Source organism: Canis lupus, chromosome 30, assembly GCF_011100685.1.
Source record: "Canis lupus familiaris isolate Mischka breed German Shepherd chromosome 30, alternate assembly UU_Cfam_GSD_1.0, whole genome shotgun sequence".
Taxonomy (NCBI): domain Eukaryota; kingdom Metazoa; phylum Chordata; class Mammalia; order Carnivora; family Canidae; genus Canis; species Canis lupus.
The window spans coordinates 24865596-24886685 of record NC_049251.1 but is presented as its reverse complement, the minus strand read 5'-3'; the positions used below and the strand labels follow the sequence as shown (position 1 = coordinate 24886685).

The 21090-nt window shown below is 37.5% G+C and overlaps 1 protein-coding gene and 1 pseudogene across 4 annotated transcripts; one reads left to right on the top strand and one right to left on the bottom strand.

Moving 5' to 3' along the window:
• Positions 1 to 98: 98 nt before the first annotated feature.
• GTF2A2 (general transcription factor IIA subunit 2) lies at positions 99 to 19481 on the top strand. 4 transcript variants are annotated; one of them, XM_038580575.1, is made up of 6 exons: positions 110 to 255; positions 947 to 1065; positions 12851 to 12971; positions 13794 to 13898; positions 16869 to 16995; positions 19189 to 19481. In XM_038580575.1, the coding sequence occupies exons 3-6, from the start codon at positions 12900 to 12902 to the stop codon at positions 19212 to 19214; spliced, it is 330 nt and encodes a 109-aa protein (XP_038436503.1). In that variant the 5' UTR covers positions 110 to 255; positions 947 to 1065; positions 12851 to 12899; the 3' UTR covers positions 19215 to 19481. The 4 variants fall into 4 exon arrangements, with proteins under 4 accessions (XP_038436501.1, XP_038436503.1, XP_038436504.1 ...); XM_038580576.1 differs by having other exon boundaries at positions 947 to 1151; XM_038580573.1 differs by lacking the exon at positions 947 to 1065 and having other exon boundaries at positions 99 to 255.
• On the bottom strand, positions 2446 to 2940 carry LOC102157200 (annotated as a pseudogene).
• Positions 19482 to 21090: the final 1609 nt, after the last annotated feature.

Genomic DNA, 21090 nt, shown 5'->3' with positions numbered 1-21090 from the left:
CCCGGGCCGGCCGGAGGGCCGTGTGCTAGCAGCGGCGGGCGCAGCGCTGCGGGGCGCGGCGGGGCGGGGCGGGGCGGGGCCTCGGGCCCACCCGCGGGCGGTCACTTCCAGGTTCGGCGAGCACTTCCGGGTCGCCGGCGCAGCTCTGCGGCTCCCGCGGCTGCCGAAGAGGCGGTCGGGAAGTGGCTGCTTCCTGCTGGGCCGCTGGCCGCTCCGCTTCGGTCCGCTCCGCGGCGGGAAGCGCCTTCCCCACAGGTACTGGCTGAGCCGGGCCCGCGCTCCGTGCCGCCCCGCGGGGGGGGGCGGGGGCCGGGGGCCGGGGGGTGGGCCCGTCGGCGACCTCGCTGCCGGGAGAGCCCCGCGGCGGGTCCCCGCGAGTGGCAGGTGCGGGAGGCGGAGGGAGGCTTGGGTCCCCGGGCGCCAGCGCCTCGGGCCTGGGGAAGCCGTCCGCCCCGCACGGCGGGTGGAGCCGGGCGCACGTCGTTATGCGCCCAGCCGGCCGGGGGGACGCGTTCCCCGGGCGCCCCTTCCCGTGCGGCCTTGCTGGCCTGAGGCCGGCCTCGCGGGTGGTGACGAGTGTCCGCTCGGTGGCCCGCCCGGCGGGGACTGGCGCTCCGGAGCCGCTTGCGAACGTGGGACCCTGGTCGTTTTCTGAGCCGCGGGGTGGAGGAGCCCGAAACTGACGCGGCGCCTGCCGGGTCCATAGATGGGAACATCCCGCGAGGAATTTTTAAGAATCTAAGGTCATTAAAGCAAGTAACTTTAGCAAATGTTTGAGTAACGTAGAGCTGGTTTTCGAACTAGTATTTATGTATTGAGGTATTACTGACCACGTAACATTAGCTTCGGGTTAGTGTTTCCGTTTTCTTTCGCGTAGATACCAGAAGCGGAATTGCCGGATCGTTCGGTAGTTCTGTTTTTATTTATTTATTTTATTCATTTGGAGGAGCCTCCATCCTGCCTGCAGCAGTCCACAGCCCCGCCAGCCGCGCGCAAGGGTCCCATCTTCTCTTCCTTCTCGCCAGCGCGTATCTCTGGTCTTCGCGATAACGGCCGTTATAACAGGTGCGAGGTGATCGCTCAACGTGGTTTTAATTTGCGTTTCTCTGATGATCCGTGGTGTCAAGCATCTTTTCCCGTGTGTCTTGCCGGTGTGTATGTGTTCTTTGGGGAAAATGTCTATTCAGATCTGCCCCGTTTTTGATCAGGCTGGTTGTTTGCCTTCGAGTTGACTGAATTCTTTGTGTATTTTGGATCTTAATTTCTTATCACATACATGACTTGCAGACAGTCTCTCCCGTTCGGTAGGTTGCCTTTTGTTTTTTACCTACAGCTCTTGTTTGTGTATTACTACTTCGATCCTCTTTACTTTGGCTGTATGCCTTGTGCTCAACCTTCCAGTTCACTCGTCCTCTCAACTTTAACTCTTACATTGTGTATTTAGCAAATATATAAACATATAAAAGTCGGCATTTTGAATGAATCAAACCTGTGTGCCCTGGCCCCTGCAACCACCCATTTGTTCTCTGAATCTACTCGCTTATTTTTTCTTTTTGGTTTTAGATTCCACACGTATCCAGTATCTTAGGATATTTGCCTTTTCCTCTCTCACGTAACTTCATTTAATGCTAACGCGCATGATGTCTGTCCCTGTTGCTATGAATGGCAAGATTTCGTTCTTTTTATGGCTGAATACTATTCCATTGTAATATATCCACAGTTTCTTTATCTCTCACCTTTACCCCTTGATGGACCCCTTAGGTTGCTCCTGTAGCTTGGCCGTTGTAAATAATGCTGCAGTGAACATGGAGTGCAGATAGCTTTTGGAGTTAGTGTTTTTATTTTGGGGGGCTAAACACTCAGAAATGGGATTGCTGTATCATACAGGGGTTATGTTTTTAACTTTTTGAAGACCCTCCATACTGTTTTCCACAGTGGCTGCACCAATTTACATTCCCACCAGTAGTGCACTAGGGTTCCCTTTTCTCCACATCCTCACCAACGCTTGTTATTTCTTGTCTTTTTTGATACCAGCCATTTCGGCAGGTATGAGGTGATGTATCACTGGTTTTGAATTCCATTTCCCTGATGATTAGTGATGTTGAGCATCTTTCCGTATGTCTGCTGGCGACTGGTATGTCTTCTTTGGGAAAATGTCTATTCAGATCTTCTGCCAATTTTTTTTCCCCTAGGCAAAGAACTTTATTAACCTTGTTTCAGACTTTATTGCCAGGCTTCTTCAGCTTAATTGGCTGCAAAGAATGAATTGTGTATAAGCAAAAACTGAAAAGAGCTGCAGTGTCCAAGGGGCTTGGGCTTAAAAATATTAGAGATCTAGATTTTATCAGATCCATGAACAAAATTTTAAAAAGCAGTTGTAATAATATAAAATAGCAGCTCCCAGTAACTTCTTCAAGTTTCAGCTTCTTCAGAAGTTGACTCAATTCAGTCTGTTCCATTCTTGGAAGCTTCATCAAAGTTCTCCACAGGATCTGGAACTTCATCGTCATCATCCTCTCCGGTAGCAAGTGGTGCTTTCCCATCCACAGACTGTTTGGGCAGAGCTTCAGCCAGTCTTCTTAAACTAGGCAGACTGTGTGCACCAAGCTGGTTTAAGATCCTGGGGTAGCAGCATTTCTGTCAGCTGCTTTGTCTCAGCATGGCCTGTAATGGTGAAAGGGTTCGCTGCAAGCGATGCCTGAACTTTAGGGCTGCTAAAGTGGATCACCGTTCCTTGGTTTGTGAACATACTCACTTCTTCAATACCAGAGATATTGTTTACCCCTAAATTCTTTAAGGAGAACCTGAAGTTTTTTTATCATCTGCTGTAGTTGTTCTATGAACCACCTTCTGCTTTTGGCGAGCAGTTCCTTTCCCACCAATGTACACTTGTGCTTGCAGTTTGGCGAGTTTCTCTTGGTTCATGATAGTTTGTTTCATCTTGTTGGAGCGGAAATGGGACCACGCAGGGGAATAGGGGTGGCGCTCGGGGTCTCAGGTGGACCAGCTGAGCTCTTCTGCCAATTTTTAAATTGAGTTATTTGTTCTTTTGCTATTGAGTTGTATGAAATCTTTATGTATTTTTTATAATATTTTTTTATATATGATTTGGAAATATTTTCTTCCATTCAGTGGGTTGCCTTTTTGTTTTGTTGGTTTCCTTTGCTGTGCAGAAGCTTTTTAGTATGATGTAGACCCACTTAAATATTTTTTGCTTTTTCTGATTTTACTTTTCGTATCAGATTCAAAAAATAGCATCAGTATCAAGGAACTTACTGTAGTCTGTGTTTTCTCCTAGGATTTTTATAGTTTCAGTCTTACATTCAACTGTTTAATCCATTTTGAGTTGATTATTGTGTATAGTGTGTAAGTTGTCCAGTTTCATTCTTTTGCATGTATTTGTGCAGTTTTCTGTTTTCTCAACACCAGTTACTGAAGATACAGTCCTTTCCCCCATTAGATAGCCTTGGCTTCTTCTTGTAAATTCATCGAGCATATATGCATGGGTTCAGTTCTTTCTTTCTTTTTTTTAATTTTTTATTTATTTATGATAGAGAGAGAGAGAGAGAGGCAGAGACACAGGCAGAGGGAGAAGCAGGCTCCATGCACCAGGAGCCCAACATGGGATTCGATCCCGGGTCTCCAGGATCGCGTCCTGGGACAAAGGCAGGCGCCAAACCGCTGCACCACCCAGGGATCCCCCATGGGTTCATTTCTGAGCCCTTATGTTCTATTGATGTATCTGTTTTATCCCAGTACTATACTGTTTTGATTACGATAGCTTTGTTATATGGTGGGATCAGGGAGGATGATTCCTCCAGCTTTGTTCTTCTTTCTCAAGGTTGCTTTGGCTATTTGGGGGTTTGGTGTTTCCATACAAATTTTAAGATTGTTCTGTGTCTTTGAAAAATGCCATTGGAATTTTGATATAGGGATTGCATTGAATCTGTACATTGTTTTGGCTAGTAAGGACATATCAATAATACTGATTCTTCTAATCCATGAGCCTAGAATGCTTTTCCATTTATTTGTGTCTTAAGTTTCTCTTATTATCCCCCCCCCCCAAGTTTCTCTTATTAATGTAGTTTTCAACATACATGTCTTTCACCTCCTTGGTTAAATTTATTTCTAGGTATGTTGTTCCTTTTGATGCAGTTGCAAATGTAATTGTTTTATTTTTCTGATAGTTCTTAGTTTGACTTTTTTCTTTCCAGTTTGGATGGCTTTTATTTTTATTTTTTTTATTTTATTTATTTATTTTTTTTGATGGCTTTTATTTCTATCTCTTGTCTAATTGTTCTGAAAGGGCTTCCAGGACTTTGTTGAGTATTAGGGTCTTGTTTGTGACCTCAGAGGAAAGGCTTTCAGCTTATCACTGCTGACTGTGATGTTAGCTTTGGGCTTGTCCTGTATGGCCTTTATTGTGTTGAGGTATGTTCTCTCTAAATCTACTTTGTTGAGAGTTATTATCATAAATGGATGTTGAATTCTGTCAAATGCTTTTTCCGCATGTATTGGAATGATCGTATGATTTTTATCCTTCATTTTGTTAATATGGTGTCTCACATTGGCAGATTTGAGGCTCTCGAACCATTCTTACATCCCTTGAATAAATCCCCCCTTGATCATGGTGTATTATCCTTTAATGTATCATTGAATTCAGTTTGCTAATATTAATTGAGACTTTTTGCATGTATATTCATCAGGGATGTTGATCTGCAATTTATTTTCTTGTGGCATCCTTGTCTGGTTTTGGTTTCAGGGTAATGCTGGACTCTAAAAAATAAGTTTGAAAGAGTTTATTGCTCTTCTGGGTTGTTTTTTATGATTTATTTATTTGAGAGAGAGAGAGAGAGAGAGAGAGCGCAAGCACACAAGCACATGCCCAAGTTGAGAGAGAGGCAGAGGGAGAGACTCTTCAAGCTGACTCCCTGCTGAGTGGGGAGCCCAGTGAGGGCACAGTCCCATGACCCTCCTCTTCTATTTTTGAAAGAGTTTGAGAAGGATAGGTATTAATTCTTCTTTGAATGTTAGGTAGAATTTATCAGTGAAACTATCTGATCCTGGACTTCTGTTGGAAGTTGTTTGTTTGTTTACTGGTTAAATCTCCTTATGAGTAATTGGTGTGTTCAGATTTTCTATTTCATCATTATTCAGTTCTGTGTTTTAAGGAATTAATTTCTTCTAGGTTGTCCAGTTTGTTGGCATATAATTGTTCATAGCAGTCTCTTAAGATCCTTTCTATTTTTGTGATGTCGGTTGTAACATGTCTTTCATTTCTGGTTTTATTTGCATTTTTTTCTAGGTGAGTTTAACTATAGGCTTGTCAATATATTTTTTTTAATTTTTATTTATTTATGATAGTCACAGAGAGAGAGAGAGAGAGAGGCAGAGACACAGGTAGAGGGAGAAGCAGGCTCCATGCACCGGGAGCCCGACATGGGATTCGATCCCGGGTCTCCAGGATCGCGCCCTGGGACAAAGGCAGGCGCCAAACTGCTGCGCCACCCAGGGATCCCTAGGCTTGTCAATATTGTTTATCTTTCCAAAGAGCCAGCTCTTTGTTTCATTGATAATTGTTAAGTCTTTTAAATCTTATTTCATTTCTTTTTTCTTCCTTCTGCTAATTTTGTGCTTCATTTAGTGTGTGTGTGTGTGTGTGTGTGTCCAGTTTCTTGAGGTGTAAAGTCAGGTTATTTGTGAAACTTATTTCTCAAAGTAGACATTTATCAATATGAACTTCCCTCTTACAGCTGCTTTTGATGTATCCAACAAACTTTGGTATGTTATATGTTCATTTTCATTTATCTCAAGGCATTTTTTACTTCTTTGATTTCTCCTTTGACCCATTGGTTATTCAGTAACATATTGTATAATCTCCACCCAATGTGAGTTTTCTAGTTTCTTTATGTAATTAATTTCTAGTTTCATAGTATGGTCATATAAGATGCTTGATATGATTTCAGTCCACCTAAATTCATTGGCTTGTTTTGTGGCCCTAACCTATGATCGATCTATGCTGGAGAATGTTGCCTATGCATGTGAGAAGAATGTATATTCTATTGCTTTTGGACAGAATGCTCTGTATATATGTATATATGTTAAGTCCATCTGGTCTAACATGTTGTTCTAAGACCAATGTTTCCTTACTAATTTTCTTTCTATCTGGATGATGTATGCATTGATGTAAATGGAATATTGAAATCTCCTATTATTGCTATTTCTCCCTTTAGGTCTGTTTTTTAATATTTTCTTTCTATGTCTAGGTATTCCTATGCTGAGTGCACAAGTATTTCCAAATGTTCTGTACTGTGTTGGATAGACCCCTTTATCATTATGTGACACCCATCTTTTATTATAGTCTTTGTGTTTTAAAGTCTATTCTTATATAACTATAGCTACACTAGCTTTCTTTTGGTTTCCATTTGCATGGAATATCTTTTCCTGTCTCTACTTTCCATCTGTATATGTCTTACATCTAAAGTGAATCTCTTGTAGGCAGCATATAGATGGGCCTTTTTTTTTTTTTAATTCTGCCACTGTGTGTCTTTTGATTGAAGAGTGTAGTGCATTTACAGTTAAAGTTATTATTGATAGGTATGTACTTACTGCCATTTTATTAATTGTTTACTAGCTGTTTTTGTACTTCTCTTCCTTCATTTCTTGCTCTCTTCTTTTATGGTTTGATGACTTTCTTTAGTGGTATCCTTTACCTTTTGTGTTTTTACTATAGGTTTTTGCTCTGTAATTACCATAGGCTTATATATAACAACTTATGTCTGTAATCTATTCTTTTTAAGTATAAGTAACATATAGTGTTAATTTCAGGCATACCAATTTAACAATTTTATACTCAGTACTCACCATGATAAGTATAGTTACTATCTGTCACCATATGATGTTATTACAATATTATTAATTGGATTCTCTGTGTTGTACTTTTCATTTCTGTGACTTATTTTATAACTGGAAGTTTGTACTGCTTAATTCCCTTTATCTATTTTGCCCGTTCCCTCCACCTGCCTTCCTTCTGGCAACCACCAGTTCCCTGTATTTAAGAGCCTGGTTTTGGTTTGGTTTGGTTTGGTTTGGTTTGGTTTTTTCCTAATCCACCTGTAGGTGAAAGAAATCATAAGATATTGTCTTTATCTGAGGCTGTCAAACCATTCTTCCATCCCTCTGGGTTCATCAGTGTCACAAATGGCAAGATACTCTTTTCTATGGCTGAATAATATTTCTTTGTATATATACACCACAGTTTTGTGGGGGGTTTTGAGTCTAGTTGACACACAATGTTACATTAGTTTCAGTTGTACAATTTAGTAATCTGACAAGTTTATACACGTTATGCTCTGTTCCCAAGTGTAGGTACCATCTATCCTGTTACATTGCTTTTACAATATCATTGACTGTATTCCTTATGCTGTGCCTTTTATTCCTGTGACTTAGTCATTCCATAACCGGAAGCCTGTATCTCCCTCTCCTTCACCCATTTTATCCAGCTTCTCACCCCTGTTCCCTCTGGCAACCATTAGTCTCTACTTATTGACCTGATTTTGCTTCTTGTTTATCCATTTGGTTGGGTTTTTTTGTTTGTTTGTTTGTTTGTTTGTTTGTTTTTGTTACACTTATGAGTAGAATCATGGTATTTATCTTTCTCGGTCTGACTTATTTCACATAGCATAATATACTCTAGCTCCATCCATGTTGTCTCAAGTGGCATAATGTCATCCTTTTCTGTGGGTCAGTAATAATCCATTGTGTATATATACCACATTTTCCTTATCCATTTGTCTACAGGTGGACACATGGGCCGCTTCCATATCTTGGCTATTGTAAATAATGCTGCAATAAACATAATTTAGTGACCATATCAGGGTGGGTTTCTTTCTGGCCTCTATTCTGTTCCACTGAGTTGTCTGTTTTTATGCCAATATTATAATGTTTTAATTACTATAACTTTGTATAACTTTGTAGTGTAATTTGCAATCAGGAAGCCTGGTGCCTCAAGCTTTGTTGTTCTTTGTCAGGATTGCTTTGGCTATATGGGTTTTTATTGTTTTGTATAAGTTTTAGGATTGTTTGTGGTTTGTTGGAGTTGTGTGAAAAATGGCATTGGAATTTTGATATGGATTGCATTGAATGTGTAGATTGCTTTAGGTAGTGTGGGGATTTTAACAATATTCTTCCAGCCTGTGAGCATGGAATATCTTTCCATTTATTTTTGATGTCTTTAATTTCTTTCATCAGTATCTTACAGTTTTCAGTGTATAGGACTTTCACCTTGGTTAAATTTTTAGGTATTTTATTCTTTTTGATGCAATTGTAAATGGGATTGTTTTCTTAATTTCTCTGATAGTTCATTGTTAACTTATAGCAATTATCTAGATGATTCTTAGACTGTTGTCAAATGAATGTGGCACAGATTTGGTCCTCCTCCTTTGTCAAGTTTATATCTCCATTGGGACCTCTCCTAGCCCCTTTTAACCCTCCCTGATTTGATTAGGGATAGCAATATCCCTAATCACATACTTTGATTTATTGCTCTCATTAATTTACTGAACAAGTATTTATTTGGCTTCCATTACAAGTCAGTTACTGTTTGTTTTAGATACTTGCTTTACTTCGGTGAACAAAACAGACAAAAGTCCCTGTTAGAGGATGCAGAAAATACATAATGTGTTAGAAGGGGATAGTGCCATCAAAAGTACATAGCAGGGAAAGGGAGATTGGGAAGTTCTAGAGTGGAGGTGGAAGTTGGTATTTTAAGTGTGGCCACCAGTTTAAGCCTTATTAAGTACATCCTATACTTTAAAGGAGTTAAAACAACCAAGTGGGCATCTAGGGGAAGAGTATTCCAGGTAGAAAGAGGAGTCTTTACAAAGGCTTACATAGGGAGGTACGTGTCTGCCATGTTCTAAGAATAACATGGAAGGCAGTGTGTCTGTAGAAAGTTGAGAGCAAGGGAGAGATAGTAGATATGGTTGGAGAGATCATAGATAGCCAGATTTTTTTAAGGATTGAGTGAAATGGAAGCCATGGGAGGTTTGGAACAGAAAAGAGACATGGGCTGCTCGGTTGGGATTAAAGTATAGCGACAGTGTGGAAGCAGGAAAGCCAATTAGGAAGCTATTTCAGTAATCCGATGGCAGGTGATTATAGCACAGACCAGGGTGGTAACAGTGGAAATGGTGAGAAATGGATAGATTCTGCATGCATTTTGAAGATAGAGTTTACAGGGTTTGCTAGGGAGTGAAGGTGAGATGAGAGGAATGGAGGAGAATTTCAAAGGTTTTTGCATTAGCCTATAGAAGTATGGAGTTATATCAACTAAAATGGGAAAGACAAAAAATAAAGATATTGAATAGACTGTTGGATCCAGGAGTGAGTTCAAGGGCAAGGTATATGCTAGTGTGTCCGTAGAATTTGGGAATCAGCAGAAGTGATCATTAAAATCATGAGACTGAGACTGAACGTTTTCCTAACAAATGAGTGTAGATGGCAGAAGACCAAGGACAGTAATTTGTGACACAGAGTTCAGGGAGAATAGGATAAACTAACAAGCGATATAGGAAAAGGATGAACAAGTGAGTTTAAGAGAACAACCCAAAAAGTGTGATGTCCCAGAAGCTAAGCCAAGATCCTGTATCAGAGAGGAGTAAGTAGCTGTCTCAAATGATGAAGTCTGGTGAGAACTAACAATTTTGGATTAGCTTTACCAATGCCATTGGTGACCTTCATCATCTGTTTCATTTGAGTGTTGGAGGCAAAAGCCTATGAGGAGTGAGTATAAGAGAAAGTGAGAGGAAAGAAATGAGAGACGGTGAGTACAGACAACTCTAAGGAGTGTTGCTGCCCAGAGGAACAGAGAAATAGAATGTAGCTAGTGAGAAAAAGGAGTTGAGACTTTTCTTTTTTAAGTTGGGAGAAATAGCCACCTGTTGGCTGATGGCACTAATCCATAGAGATGGGAAGTCTGATGGTGAGGGAAAGAAGAACTAATTCAGTTGTTGGAACAATATTCTTGTGTGTACTAGAGAGAACAGGCTTGATGAAGAGGTGGAATGATTGTATTTGGGTAACAGCATGGATAATTTGGCTATAGTGACAGGTAGGGAGACAGAGTTTGTGCTTATAGATCCTGGTAGGTGGTCTGATGCCATTTTGAGAGTCTGGAAGTTTTCATTACTTCGTTTTCCTCAGTAAAGTAGAAAACTTTCTATCACACTTAGACAAATTTATAATATTTGATATTAGCATTTAGACATACCAAGTTGCTTATTCACTAACAAATATTTATTGAATACATACTATACACTAGGCATTGTTTTAGATAGCAAATATATAACTGTGAACAAAAGTTCCCAGCTTTATGGAACGTCCATTTTAGTGGATGGAAACAATAAGCATGTATTTGTCGATTTCAATTAATGGTATGAATGAAAACAATAGTGTAAGGGGGAAGGGAGATAGTTCCTTTTTATAGGTTGGTCACAGAAGTTCTTTCTAATGAAGTGACATTTGAGCAGATATCTAAATTAAATCAGGTAGTGACCTATGCAAGGCTGTGGGAAGAACATTTGAAGCAAAAAGGACAGTCAGTGCAAAGGCCCTAAAGCAAGACTATCTTGCCATATTGAAAACCAGCAAGGAACCAGTATGGCTGCAACAGAGGGGAATGAAGGAGTACGTGGAAGGTAAATTGAGAGAAGTAGCAGCCTTGCAAACCACTAAAAGGACTTTATTCTGAAGTAAGATGCTGCTATTGGAGGTTTTGAATAAATGAGTGATGTGGTTTGTTTTAAAAGGCTCAATGTGGCTGCTGTAGGGGCAGGGTTATTATAGGCAGTTATAGAAACAGGGAGACCTCTTGCAGGGCTATCACAGTGATCTTAGTGGTAGATGATGGGGACTTAGTGGTATTACTGGAAATGGTAAAAGTTGTCAGCTTCTGGCTATACTTAGAAGAGTTGAGAAGACTAATGGATCGGATGCAGAGTGAGAGAGAAGCTAATGTGGAATGTAAAATTTGGGGAGTGTCTTACACTGGACTAGATTTACTGTTCAGTAAGGTGGGCAAGGTGAGGGCAGAAAAGATTTGGAGGGACAGCATCAGGAATTTGGTTTTTGACGCATTTCATTTGAGCTACCTACTTGGTATTTCCATTCAATGGCAAGGAGGCAATTTTATATAGGGCAACAAGGGGAGGACTGGGGATATATATTTGGGAGTCGTCAGCAGATAGCCTAATACTAAGGAAGTAAACCATATAGAGAAGACCTAAGAAGCCTTAGGGTACTCAAGTAGAAGTCAGGTACCTGCAGAAGGACCAGCCAAAGAAAACAGTTATTGTTGTATCCAGTGAGTTGGGAGGAGAGCACAGATCGTGGGGTCCCAAAAGCCAAAGAAAAGGTTTCAAGAAAGGAGAAGTGACCCACTGTGTCAAGTGTCCACAGATATATAATGTAAGGACTGATAACTAGCCATTATTTTTGCTGAGTTTTACCTGACAACTCCCTGATTAGATCTCCTATCCATCGCTAAGCCAAAAGTGCTATGAGGTTAGAGAACTTGTGTATGACTTGTAGCTCAGTATTTGTTGAATCTGTACTACTAGCACCTTCTTCAAGCCCTCCTCTCCTTCTCATCTTCCAGTACATTCACTCTGGCATCCCTCCTGTTGGAATAAATACACCCATGCCATCTTTTGCAGCTCCATCTCCTACCACTTCCTAGTCATACACCTTAATACTATGGAACAATTCATAGCTGTCTCTACAGACTCTGTCATTTCATAGATCTGTGGCTTTACTCATTCTGTTCTTTCAGCCTAAGATGGTCTTCCGCCATTGCTTGGCTGAAGTCTAGCTTGAAGAATCAGGAAGCCTTCATTAACGAGTTCACTCAGTCCACAGATAACCTCCATCATACACTGTGTAGATCTATCATGGTGCTTATTTTCTATTGAGTTAAATACTGTTTTGTACATCTGATACCCTCTGTAGAGTATAAGTTTTTTAGAGTCCAGGAGCATATCCTTATTCATCTTCCTCTCCCTCCTGCCATCTTCTTGGTAGGCACTCTATAAAATACCCGTGTTAAGGGGAAAAAAATGAAGCAGAAGGCATGCAAGTGTAAGCAGAAGATTGTGTGGATCAGTGACTTGACAGTAAAGAGAAAGGAATGATAGTACATAGTAAATTCACTCTAGACTAGGTCAAAAGGCAGACTTTTAAAAGAAATGGTAGGGGGATCCCTGGGTGGCTCAGCGGTTTAGCGCCTGCTTTTGGCCCAGGGCGCGATCCTGGAGTCTGGGGATCGAGTCCCACAACGGGCTCCTTGCATGGAGCCTGCTTCTCCTGCCTGTGTCTCTGCCTCTCTCTCTCTCTCTCTCTCTCTCTGTCTTTCATGAAGAAATAAAATCTTAAAAAATAAAAATAAAAGAAATGGTAAAGATGTACCTTTTAATAAATATATCTATGCTTTGTATAAAAGTATAAATGCCTATGTCAAAATAGAAAAATCATTTTTAACTAAGTCTTAATTATATAGCAATTTGCAATTATTAAGCGTTCTGCTAGCATACATTAGAAGGTATAAAGTAGGGTGCCTGGGTGGCTCCATCGATTAAACGTCTGCCTTCAGCTCAGGTCATGATCCCAGGGTCCTGCTCAGAGGGGAATCTGCTCTCTCAGAAGTGTGCTCTCTCTCTCAAATAAATAAAATCTTTACCAAAAAAAAAAAAAAAAAGACTGTATGAAGTAGACTATTCATTAGAATGAAGTAGACTATGTTACATATGGGATTTATAATGTTTAATACTTTAATACTTTCATATTAAATTTTTAGGACATCAATGCAAGCCTGAATAAGAAAAACAATTTCTTCCTCCTAAGCCATGGCATATCAGTTATATAGAAATACCACTTTGGGAAACAGTCTCCAGGAGAGCCTTGATGAGCTCATACAGGTGAGAAACTGAAAACCAATTTTTGAGTCTATAATAAATTTTGTTATATCCCTTCTCTCGGGCATAGAGATATGAGGTTAAGTACCTTAGAATCTTTGACCTAGCAAGTCAGTATTTAGATGAATAAGTGCAAATTCCTCTGCATTATACCATCCTGACTGTGGGGCATATGATACAATGAAGATCAATGACACAATTTTAACATGCCTACATTTTCAAAGATTTTTTGTTAAACATAAAAATTGAGATTATTGGTTTTCTCTTATTTATAAGGCATGGTCTGTAGCTTTAAGATAATTTTGGGCAATTTGATAAAGTCTTTTGAGATTTAAATTTGAATTTATATTTCAGTTTTAGGAGAATTGACCTTTTAAAAGAAACTCATTTAAAAAAAATTAAATAAATAAAAGAAACTCATCTAAGAACATATTAAGTATTTCCATTTGTTTCATATGTTTTGTGAGCTCTGGTGAGATTAGATTTTTTTTAAAAAAATACATTACCTGGCCTGCATTTTTTATTTAAAAGAAACTTTATTCCTTCAGTTTATCAAATGCCTCTTTCCAGACACTGTAAAGGAATGATAGAGTTCTGTCCTTGCAATGTAACATCACTGTGTGTGTTTTCTTTTCAAAATTATGTTTATATCAAGACAGTACAAGAAAATACTGTCAGGCTTTAAATGTCAGTATGGCAAAGAAGAATAAGGGAGTCTAGTTTAAGAGCCTCTGGTTAACCTCAGTTAAATTTTAGATTATAATTTGTATATAATTTGTCTTTAATGTCCTTCCTTAAGAGGACTTATGACCTTTATTTTTTCAGTCTCAACAGATTACCCCCCAACTTGCCCTTCAAGTTCTACTTCAGTTTGATAAAGCTATAAATTCAGCATTGGCGCAGAGGGTTAGGAACAGAGTCAATTTCAGGGTAAGAATATTTTCCTAAATCTAGAAGCTTGCACAGTGGTTGTTAAAACGGTGCTTTTTAGGACCTCTACATATTTGTGAATCATAAAAGAAAGCAATGGTTTAATCAAATTTTGGAATTTGTTTTATAATAATTATACTTTGCTTTTAAATGACCTGTGTACCAAGTTTATCCACTTAGTGTGAGATAGAGTTGTTTTTAGATTTTTATTCCATTGTTTCACAAATCAGCCTATATATATGTTTGGTTGCCTCCCCTGAAGAGTTACTATTTCAAGTGCCCAAACCATTCCCTACAGGATTGAAGGTAAGTGACAGACTAGTCCCTGAGGCTCACTTATGTTTTTCAAACTCTGATCTTCACACATTCCAGACAAGTACATTCGTGTTGCCTCCCACCTACTCTTAATGAAGATCTGAGCTCGTGGTAGATAATGATATGTTTTGGTAATCCCAAACTGAACAAAATTGTCTTTAACTTGATGGTAAATTCAAACTAAGGCCTATTGAAAGTATCATGATGAATAGAAAAAAATTTACCACACTGATATTGATGGAGTCAAATAAATATAACCAAATATAATTGTACACTGTTCTAAGGGATACCATAAGGTAAAAATTAAGAGATTACAGTATATGAAAAGAATATAGAGGTTAATTTGTTTTTAAGAGAACCATAGTGTTTGGGGGTTTTCTTAAATTTAAAAAAAAAATGTTTTTTAATTTATTTAACAAACATTTCAGTGCCCATTACATACCAGGCATTGTTGTGGATATTGGGTTGACAGAGAACAAGTTTAGTGAAGGGATAAAGTCTGGGTGGAAGTTATAAGTCTCTTACCAGTTTCATATACCTAAATGTTATCCTAGAGTAAAATGTATCTTTATAAAATTTTACCAGTAGGTTCTTATATTTTCAACAGTAATGATTCTGGCAAAATTAGTTTGCTATTTTGTACAGATCTGCCAAGTTTGTCATTCAAAACCCGATGCTTTAATTTGAAATTGACCCATGTTGATACCTAATAGCCTTCATGTTGTATTACTGTAGGTTTCCAGTTTGGATCTATTTAGCTGAAATTCAACATGATTTACATTACTGTTGCTTGCATAGTGTTTCATAAGTTTGTCTATTTTCCAAAAGCTAGAAATAATTAGTTTTTGAACAGATCTGACTTTACCATTCCTGTTTTTTTCTTTTCCTACTGTTCTAGCTCAGGCTTTCATTACCTATCTCTCCGTTAAAACAAACTTGATCAATTCTGAGATCACACATTGATCATTCCTAATTTTCAAAGGCATTTTGCTCAATCACATTTAAATCTATATTGTTTGTAATAATTTTTACTGGCCTGAGGGCCCATTGAAACAATCTTATGCTAAATTTTTATTTTAAATCCTCATGAATTTCATATAACTGAGATCATTTAAAAGAATGTTACGAGGGGGAAATTTCCTTGAGTATGAGAATTTTAAAATTAGCAAAAAAACTCAAACATATATGTTTATCAAGAACCTTGAACTAATTTTTAGGGAGAAAATCTATATTGAACTAGCCTTTAAAGAGGCAATGTATGCTTTTGATAGAATGTATCCTGGCAGATGACAGTAACACTTACTGTTAAAATACTAAACTTCAAATAGTAATCAAGCATTAAAAGATTAATGGTCAAGAAAAATCACTCTTAAAAATTGACAGTTTCCTTTTCTCTGTTCCATTTTGTTTCTTTTTTTTTTTTGATGTCTTCTAGTTTTATTTTTTTTAATAAATTTATTTTTTATTGGTGTTCAGTTTACCAGCATACAGAATAACACCCAGTGCTCATCCCATCAAGTGCCCCCCTCAGTGCCCATCACCCATTCACCCCTAGTTCGTTTCCCAGAGTTAGGAGTCTTTATGTTCTGTCTCCCTTTCTGATATTTCCCACACATTTCTTCTCCCTTCCCTTATATTCCCTTTCACTATTATTTATATTCCCCAAATGAATGAGAACATAAAATGTTTGTCCTTCTCCGATTGACTTACTTCACTCAGCTCCATTTTGTATCTTAACACGTTTAGTGTAAAACACACACACACACACACACACACACACACGTATTTATTAGAAGTCCATTGAAGATAGTTTGGCCAGATCAGTTACTGTTAAAATCAGTTACTTGACCAAAGCCAAATATCATAATTATTTTTTAATATTCAAAAGTTCCTTCTATGTTCTTTGAAATAAAATTTTTTATCAAGTCCCTATTCTTGAGATATTCGAGTATGACTTTTGTGAAGACAGTGAAAAAGATATTTAAATAACTAAAAATAGAGTAATAAAGGTTTTATATTTATTAGGGATTCTAGCGCACTAAATTATATTATCTAATCTTGTGTTCACATTTTATTAAGCTTTTGTTGACCAAAAGTCACGTAGCCAATGAGCTCTTATTTATGTTGTCTATTTTAATCTAAATATTTAAGAAAGCATTTAATACAGCAATTTTACAATAAAGTAAGTGAAGCATATACATTTATATAACAGCTAACAGAATTTCAACATATATTTGAATGTTACAGAATGTGTTAATTGACTATGTATTGGTAAAGTTTCTGGTCAACAGTAGGCTATTAAAGTTGGGCAGAATCAATAGCTGTATGTGGGTTTTCTACTGCAAGAGGTTTAGTGTCTACAGAACAATTCAAGTGAATTTCCGTCATGGTGCCACAAGAGAGCAGTAGAAGTACAAATTTCCTTTCACCTTTTTTCAGGTCAGTACTTTGCTAACTACAGACTATTAGTTCTTAGAGAATTTAGGGTTTTGTTTTTTTTTTTTTTTAAGTGATAGGATGAAAATTAAGGAAGATCTTAAGGTAAGCATTAAATAGTCCTACTGTTTTAAGAATTAGGTGGTTGGTAGCTGAGTTCTCAAAGTGCTTTGAGGAAAAAAATGACTTCATGGTATATCTAAATGTTTTGTTTTAAAGGGCTCTCTAAATACATACAGATTCTGCGATAACGTGTGGACTTTTGTATTGAATGATGTTGAATTCAGAGAGGTGACAGAACTTATTAAAGTGGATAAAGTGAAAATTGTAGCCTGTGATGGTAAAAGTAAGTGTTTACCTAATTACTGTGAAAGCAAAGCTACTTAAAATCTTGTTTTTGTGAGTCTCCAGAAAGTCTCCCTCAGAAATTAAGGGAGGAAATGGCTGGAGATCTGGCTTCTATCTCAGCTGGATTCTGAATTCCAGATCTCAGTCCTCTCAAGGACTTTAGGTGTGAACAATTCATATGACATGTAGACTACATCCACAGGTTGAATTTATGTGGGTTAAAAATAAGCAAATTAAGGGAATCCCCCCCTCTCCCATTTCAGGTACAAATTTGAAGTATTTAAGTTTAATTTTGACAGTTTATCCTAGTTTTGGTGTTGCTGGATGCCTATACATTTTATATTTTAAAAGTAATCATTTGAAAGGTTTTTAAATAACCATAAGAACCTTATCAGGTCTATTGGTAAAAATCCATTCCCTAATCTGTGCAGATATATTTTCCATGTCAGACCTAGGACCTTGTTTAAGTCCTATCTTTTTCTTCCATGGTTATCTCCTTTCTGCTAATTATGTCTAAAACAGCTGTTCCTGAAATTAAATAGAGAAGACTATTACTATAAAAGAAAAGGAAAAGAATTTCTCAGGTTATTTTGTTTTATAGATTTTGCGTTTCAAAAGAAATAAGCTAATCACTGAAAAAATGTAGAGAAGACAGAAAAGCACACTTTGTACCACCGTCTGGGGATAACATCACTTAAATATTTTATTATATAATTATATATCTGTTAAATACATCATTTTTCAGGGCTACATAAAGTTATACCTTTGGCTCTTTTTTCCAGATATCAGAAAGTCTCTAAACTAGCAATACTACACTGACTTGTACTAGCAAAGATGACTTTTTAATATAGTTATCAAATACTTTGTCTTCTTGCTATAATGACAGAAAAGATATATGTAATTTCCCAGATCACACGATAACATTTCTGTATGTCAGATAATATATCCTTTTTTCATATTTTTCTAACCCTGAGATTAATATCCAAATTCCACAGTCTACTAAAACTCATTTTGATAGAGCTACAGAAGCTATAAATTATTGATGTAGATCAGTACTATTGAGTAAAAACTTTTGTACCTATGGAAACATTCTCCATCTGTACTCTCCAATAGCCACATATAACTATTAAGCATTCAAAATGTGTTAGAGCAACTAAGAAATTTAGTGTTTTGTTTTTTATTTAATTTTATCAGCTAACTAATTTAAATAACCACAACTAGCTAGCCAGTGGCTACCATGTTGGACAGCACAGATGAAGACTAGTATGTCCATTTCAGTCATTTGAGCCATAGTTATGTAAAGCCAAAAAGTCAGTAAAGGAGGCCCCTGAGCAAATTATTAATATCAAAGAGTCCATGTAAATATATTTTACTTACAGGAGCTCCTGTCTGGTAGTTCTTCGAGTGTCATACTCTTGCCTAAAGATGTAAGATTAGCTTTTTTTTTTTCCCAAAAATCAGTAGATGCAAAGTAGTAAATTAGCCTTAACCTATTAGCTTCTAAGAAGTTTGCCCCACTTCCAGCACACTGTGGTAACTGATCATCGAAGAAAAAACTGTTGAGATTTCAAAGAAAGCTTCGATTATGTTCCATGTATTCGGTCAGCAGAAAAGAATACAACCTTAGCATGTTTTCTCTCCAAAATTAAAATACAAAAAGTTTGGCATTTAAAAGGAGAAGTTTCAGTAATTGAGAAACTACTGAAATTCCTTAGTGACCAGATAAATGGAGTGCTGCTCTGAAGCCCATTTTTCCTATAAGTCAGCTTTCTGAAATAGGAAGAGTGATAGTGGCTAGAATTTAGGTCTGTTTCTCACCAGTAATTAAAGTACAATTTTCTTCTGATACGTATGTTATGGTCCTTTGTGGTTTAAAATTTTGGGACAGTAGAGGACCTGAGGGAAAAAATGGTCATGTTCAACTGTATGAACCAAACCAGGTTAACTTACATAATGAACCAAGTAATATAATTTGGTTTTTCTCCAGCATAAATATGAAGAGCTAAGAATTATCTCTTATATAAAGGAAAGTTAAGTTCTTGGGGCAGTTCCTTGATCAGCTTCCCTCAGCCTTACCTTCTCTTCTTCCCCACTCTTACATCAGCACCACCATTAGTTCCTGTTTTAGTCGTTAAAGATATCATCAAAATATTTAAATTTTAATTTACTCTTTCTCTCCTCTGTTTCCTAGATACTGGCTCCAATACTACAGAATGAATAGAAAAAAATCGCTTTTTTATGCCATCTTCTGTTATAATTCATCAAGTTTTTGAAGAGAAGCATAGAAGAGACTTTTTTTTATTTATTCTAGCATCGCAGAAATGACTACACTGTGCTATATATACTACCAGAATTCCAATAGAAAGAAGCTTATAACTGTAACCTCTTACATTACCTTTTCAGCATGAAGAAACAGTTTTTTTTAATGACAAACATTGTTGCCTTCCTAAGAACATTCTTGAATAAACTCATTTTAAAACTCCATGTGATTAATGAGTAGTAGAGCTATTAAATTAGCAATGTGAAGAGATTAGCTAGGCATTTTAGAAGAGCACCATCTGCCATACAAAGGAAATTAGGAAATGCATTCATGTCAGTAGAGGGTAGTTTCATCGGTAGGGCAAAACCATATTCTGGATTGGAATATATATCTCTTTTAAAAGTACAAAACCAATCATTGTTGTGAAAACCCTAAGTACAACTCAATTAGGAAAAGTTAGACAATCTTTACACAGCTCCCATAACCAAAACAAAACTAAAAAACCTAGCAACATAAACTAGTCTCTATATGACATGTAAATTATTTAAGCTGGCCATATTTCATACATTTTAAAATTATCTACACCTTTTATAGGCTTCCATTAAAAAGTCCTACCGAATATATGCCATATCTTTGTGTACTTGAAGGAGAAAAATTTTCCTTGTTTTGTCAATCTAGGTATACATAATGAAGAATATGGCCTTTTTAAAATATCAGAGGGAGAATAGCAAGCACCAGAGAGAGTTAAGTAACTGAAATTCAGCAGCTGACTCTAGATGGCTCAAGACCAACTATTATTAACAAGGATCTGACACTGTTTATCATTTAGAGAGGGTAGGCTGTCAACAATCCCATCCTGTGGTCAATGGCAGTTCCACCTTACTGCACTGGGAGGAAAAATTGCCTCTTTCTCTCTCTCTCTCTCTCTCTCTCTCTCTCAGAGAGTAGAGTTCACAGTGAGCTTAAGCAAAATAGCTTTCTTATAAACCTATTAAAATGTTAAGTAGGTCTTTGTATTACACATAGTCCCCCTTTTTTCATTTGTAGAAGCACCTTATATAACAAGTGTCATTTTTAGGCAACCAGTGCTCAAGTGTGATCTACTTAGTACAGACTTTGTAACATAATAGCAAGCAATAACTGACTTTATGAGTGAGACCAAGTGCTATATGTGTTGCATAGATTCTCCTGGATGATCTTCATAACAACCTCAGAAGAACTTTGTTCCCTTTTTACAGATTAAGAAACAAAGTCAACCTTTATTACCAAAGGTTACAGAATTAGGATTTTTCTTAATTGCAATTAATCCAAACCAATTTTTTTTTTTTTTTTGGAGGTTCAACATAATGGTTAGGAGAGAAGTGCATTGATAGTAAACAGGAGTTGTAGAAATTTCTGGTTCTTAAAGAGTAAGTCATAATTTAAATTTTTTCTTCTGCTAGTAATAGTCACTGAGATCTTAAGAATAGAGCTGAAGTTATATACTTGTTTGGGAATTTAAGATCTTGTAAATGATATCAGTAGATTGTGTTTCCAAGAAATGCAGAAGCATTTCTCCTCACTGGGTGAGGAATTTGTTATAATTGACTGGCCTGACCTACTAACTGGATAATAATGACCTATGCCATTCTCTGAGTGCTTCTATAGTCTTAACCTCTGCATATTAGTGTAATTCTTGACTTTCACATTAACACTGAACTTTTATCTTTGCAGTCTATTCTAGTAATCTGTTCCAGGGTTCTCTTCCTAACATTCCCTACCAGCCATTACATAATCTGCTCCAGTCAAGTTAGGTTATGTTTTCTTCCCTTTCTCAGGGCTTTCCTTTTATTT

Excerpts from the sequence above, each read along its gene's own strand:
- GTF2A2 (XM_038580573.1), top strand. The coding sequence starts at position 12,900 with ATGGCATATCAGTTATATAGAAATACCACTTTGGGAAACAGTCTCCAG. Across the intron at positions 12,972-13,793 it reads GCCTTGATGAGCTCATACAG|TCTCAACAGATTACCCCCCA; the intron begins GTGAGAAACTGA and ends TTATTTTTTCAG. Across the intron at positions 16,996-19,188 it reads TGTAGCCTGTGATGGTAAAA|ATACTGGCTCCAATACTACA; the intron begins GTAAGTGTTTAC and ends TCTGTTTCCTAG.